Source organism: Bos taurus, chromosome 29, assembly GCF_002263795.3.
Source record: "Bos taurus isolate L1 Dominette 01449 registration number 42190680 breed Hereford chromosome 29, ARS-UCD2.0, whole genome shotgun sequence".
NCBI lineage: Eukaryota > Metazoa > Chordata > Mammalia > Artiodactyla > Bovidae > Bos > Bos taurus.
The window spans coordinates 26,501,889-26,507,029 of NC_037356.1; the positions used below are offsets into that span (position 1 = coordinate 26,501,889).

The window sequence follows — 5,141 nt, forward strand, 5'->3', positions numbered from 1 at the left end:
TTTGCATATCAGGCCTCTCCGCATGACCTTTGTCATGGGTGGGAACTCCCATGCTGGCTCCCGGAAGTTTTGGATACTGTGTTCTGGTCAGGAGGGATTTTCCAAAATTTCTTTCCTTATTTCTTTTTTTTTTTTTGGCTTCCACCCCATTTCTCATTTGCTCCACTGGCCGAGTGAGAGTATATAAAGCACCGGCCCCGTCTCCCAGGCAGGCAGTACAGGCAGCTCAGCTTCACCAGGAGCTTCAGCAGGAGGGCACGGCCACAGGTGAGGTGCTAGAACTCTCCAACACTTTTCCTCTTCGGAGACTCTCTCTTCAGCAGCATTCTTGTGCTGCAGCCCAACTCTGCTTCCTTCCTGAATCTACTGTTCTGACCATTAGAATCCACCAGATTGAGCACTTCAGGGAGTAGGGCTCGCCTTGTCTGCGTCTTCTGTGCAGGCAGCGATGGGGTGAGCACGCAGGCCACAGACAGCTGTGCCTTGTTCACCTCATCTCGTATCACAGAGAGGCAGCATGAACAGACTCCTCTTGCCTTTGGGAAACTTGCAGTGCAGCTGGGTCTCAGGGCTGATAGAGGATGACTGGACTGGAAAGTGGTTTATGCTAAAAGCCTGTTGCAATCCTTCACACAGGAAATCATTGGGATTCCAAGATTTCATATGGAAATGAGAGCTGGATCCTCTGTGTTACAACCTATCATCCATCTATCTATCAAGATAAAATTCAGAGGGATTTATGTTTGGAATGTAATAGTGTATCCACATTACAACTCAGCCCCAAGACCTGTCATTCTTGGTTGAGTCCACTCATCTCTCTGTTGCAGGATGAACCTTTCCACGGGCATCATTTTCTGCTTCCTGATCCTGGGCGTCAGCAGCCAGGGATGGGGGACATTCCTCAAGGAAGCTGGTCAAGGTAAGGACCAAAGGATGGGCCAGGGGAGGCTGTGTCTGCTTCCCCAGGATTGACCTGAGCAGAGGACACATCCCCACAGGGCAAAGGCCACAGGTGGGCCGAAAAGGAGCTTAGGTTTCATGGTAGCTCTTCCCGAAGCTTTCCTGGCCAGCTTTGCACTCTTTTTGGGCATCCCCAAGCTCAAGGTCATATAAAGTTTGAGTCTGTACTTTCAGCTGGAGTGACGAAGACATCTGGGGGGCGGGGTGCATGTTCCCAAAATACCAGTAAGGCTCTGCTGTCCCCTCGTGGGCAACTAGAGATGGCTCATTTCCAAGTCTTCTATAGCAAAGAAGTGGGTGCAACCACTGAATACTTATAACGAAAATACCTGATTTTTTAGTAGCTGCTCAGGACTGTCTAAGAGCTTTATGTGCAGGAATCGACTCGTTTTCCCCCTCAGGGTTTAATCCTTGAGTCCTGCAATGTAGGGACCATTACCCCTTATCAGAGAACCTGCTGCCCCAAGAGATTAAGATAGGGTCCAACATCCTCCAGCAGAGCAGGATTGAACCCAGCATCCTGAGACCTTGCTGTTAACTTTGGCCCTTCTACTGCCTCCCAGACAAGAGTACACGTGGAGGGTGAGGGGTCTGTAAACACGTGTCCTGCTCTTTATCTGAGCAGATGGGAGAGAGTGGGGGTTGCTGCCTTTGGAAGGAAACCCGATAGAGCTCCCCTCCCCACAGTAAATGGCAGCATGAGTTTCCTTGATGATGGTTCTGCTGAGGCTGAGACCTGGCGAGAATCCTATAGCAGGAGACATAGACCTCACTAGCCAGAGCAAACTGGCCATAATTTATTTCCCAAAACTATTTGGTGTTATTATTTTTCTGTGATAATTGCTGAATAATTGTTTTAAGAGTTTGTTCTTAATTCCATCTGAATTCACACAGGCCCAGATAAAAGTATCTTTTCGTCTCTTAAGTCAGTGTTGTTCAAGGATGACTTGCATGAGAATCACCCGTGGTCTGGGGTGGGGGGCTTTGTGGAATGCAGGTGCCTGGATCCATACATGGTCCCTTCCCTGAACCACAGTCCCTGGGGCTCTCTGCAAATCTGTCCATTATTGAGCACCCCACTTGATTTTGTGCACATACAGACAACACTACCTTGTTTTGCACCCAAGGGACAAATATGTCGTGCATTTGGAAGCACTTATTGAGCAACTCTAGACTCCAGGGAACTATTTAAATCTGTAATTCAGGGTGAATAGCTATAGTAAAAATATACTCTTCAACAAAACTACAACCTTCCCTTGTTGCTCAGACGGTAAAGCGTCTGCCTACAATCTGGGAGACCCAAGTTCGATCCCTGGGTCGGGAAGATCTCCTGGAGAAGGAAATGGCAACTCATTCCAGTACTTTTACCTGGAAAATCCCATGGATTGAGGAGCCTGGTGGGCTACAGTCCATGGGGTCGCAAAGAATCAGACACGACTGAGCGACTTCACTTTTTCAACAAAACGATTTTTCTGAACACCTGAAATAACTAATACCTAAAATAAAGATAAGTTATCTCACAGAGATATTACATGAACTATGATTATAATCCATGTTATATTTTCCTCTTTTCCCTAATGAGCTAATCTTTTAAACCTTTGTCATTTTATTCTATCTAGGTTGGGTTTTCTGCCCATCCTCCCTGATCTTCATCCTACTTTAGTTCCTTCATTTATTTATTTTTTGCCTTACTTTTCTGAGGACCAGAGAGGTGATAGTATAGTGAGCACCGACAATGTTCTATAAACCCAACCTGTATTTCCTCAGTTCTTCTACATAACCACCCTGACGGAGGCATTACTCCTCCATTTTACTGGAGAGGACACTGAACTTTAGAGCTGGTGGGTCAGTTGCCCTTTTTCTGCATCTGATTACCCTGTTTCTTCAAAGCCCTCTTAGGGAGCTCACCTTTATCACCTGCTGATTTAATTCTGACGGGTGCCCATGTGCAAACATGCCCTGAGTATTCAGATGTACTCAGGCCCGAGTTAGTCCCCAGGGCTGGATTTCTCCCCTTGACCAGCTGGGAGTATCCTATATCCACAGCCTTTCTCAGTATCGTCCTTCTTCTCAAGCTCTGGTCAGAGCCTCTCCTGCATCTTTCCAGGTGGAGGTTCATTGTATAAACAAATATCCCTTAAAGAAAGAGCATTGACCTGTTCTTCACAGACATCACACACCTCCAGAAACAAAGTTCCAACAGACTTAGAATGAAATCAAACAGAATAAACCTTGCACCAAGTGTGATACTGTCAACTTCAGATCAGGGAAGTAAGTGAGAAGCAAAGAAGTATTCATTTCAAGCCAATAAAATAATCTCCAAGGGCTTGGTCGAAGGCTGAAACCTAGAATCAGTTGGAGGAAATTATTTATTTCTCTTTCACCAAACACGATCAGATTCATGTCATCATTTTGTTTTCCTCCCAGGGGCTAAAGACATGTGGAGAGCTTACCAAGACATGAAAGAAGCCAACTACAAGGGTGCAGACAAATACTTCCATGCCCGCGGAAACTATGACGCTGCCCAAAGGGGACCGGGGGGCGCCTGGGCTGCTAAAGTGATAAGGTACCAGGGTCCCTGGGGATGCAGGGATGGGTGAGCAGAGCTTGGCTGCCTAGGACAACCTGGAAGGGCCAAGCCTTGGAGACCTTTCCTGTAGTCTGTGTGCCCTCCTCCTCTTACCCACCTTCCTGCTCTGTGCCCACTGTGAGGTCTGAGGGGCTGAAGAGCAGAGCAACTTGGTGGGACAGGCGACTCTCCACCCTCCCTCTATGGGTGCTGTTCACCCAGCACAGGGCTGAGGTGGGCTGAGCCTGAGGAGCCTCAGGGTTGTAGCCCCTCTTTCCTTGGCTCCTCTCAGAGTCATTGATCCCTTGGAAAGAGGAGAGATGGGGAGGGTGGGGCTGTGGCTCATAGTCCTGGATTAATCCCCTCCCTGCCCTCTTCCTTTCCAGTAACGCCAGAGAGACTATTCAGGGAATCACAGACCCTCTGTTTAAGGGTATGACCAGGGACCAGGTACGGGAGGATTCGAAGGCCGACCAGGCTGCCAACGAATGGGGCCGGAGTGGCAAAGACCCCAACCACTTCAGACCTGCTGGCCTGCCTAACAAGTACTGAGCTGCCTCTCTCTCTGCTCAGGAGATGGGGCTGTGAGTCCCCAAGGACAGGGACACTGACCTAGAGAGTTCTCTGTCCTCAGAAGGAAGCAGATCTAATAAATGCTTAAGAGATGGAATACTGAGACTGTGTGTCATTCTTGGTATAAGGACAGCCTGTTAGTTCCAGGACTGATGGCCGGACACCGACGTGAAGGCTGAGCCTGTGCCTGTGTGTTTGGTTCTGGCACACAATCTCAGCATCATTCAGGACAGACGCCCTCTGCAGCCTTCCCTAATCAGACCCGCCCCCTCCCCAGACCCCTCTGGTGACACGGGGGCCATTTCCAGGCCCTTCACTGTCAGGCCTTCTCACTCCCTGCCGTTGTGTCCTGTCCCCTTCTCTGTCCCCAGGTCTAGTCCCCTAGCCTGTCCTCTGTGCTCTCTGTGTGGGGCATGGACACAGGAGGACTGGATGGTGGAATCCTGCTCCAGAAACTGCCACCTGGATCTCCTGTTCATTTCTCAGCAGCACCTACAAGTACAACTATGAGCCAGTTTCTGTCTGTGCATCCGGAACTGCCTCCAGTGCTGTTCCCTTCCCTCTCTTTTCCTTGCCTTATACAAGTTCCCAGAAACAAACATGTCAAGGAGTGGAGGAATAATGGCAACATGAAAATTCAGAGCCAGGCGCCTTTGTTTGCCTTGGATATGATTCATGTCCTCGAGAGGAAGTCGTTTTCCCCTCCTGGTCCTTTCTCAACCCAGGGAAGCCAGCAGCAGTTACTTTTTATTGAGGAAAACAGTGTCTCTTATGGAAGGGAGTTGGGTCTGTTAGAGCACAGGAATTATGAGTGACTCTGTGAATCATAACAATGCTGAATATGTAAACGCATACATACACATAAATAATGCACATGAATTATAGAGATTATGATAAAATAAAAATTGATAAATGTATCAGAACCACAAGCAGAAATTCATAATGGAAAATAAAAGGGTGTATCATGAATAAAGTCATAATGGATTCAGTAATCTTCATGTTCCATATTCCATCTGTTGTTGCTGTTGTTCAGTCACTC

At 48.0% G+C, this 5,141-nt stretch overlaps 1 protein-coding gene across 1 annotated transcript; it reads left to right on the forward strand.

Moving 5' to 3' along the window:
* Positions 1-218: 218 nt before the first annotated feature.
* Positions 219-4,199, forward strand: M-SAA3.2 (mammary serum amyloid A3.2). The gene is given in 4 exon segments (NM_001242573.1): positions 219-267; positions 828-919; positions 3,388-3,526; positions 3,916-4,199. Coding segments are annotated over 3 exon segments (396 nt in total). The 5' UTR covers positions 219-267; position 828; the 3' UTR covers positions 4,082-4,199.
* Positions 4,200-5,141: the final 942 nt, after the last annotated feature.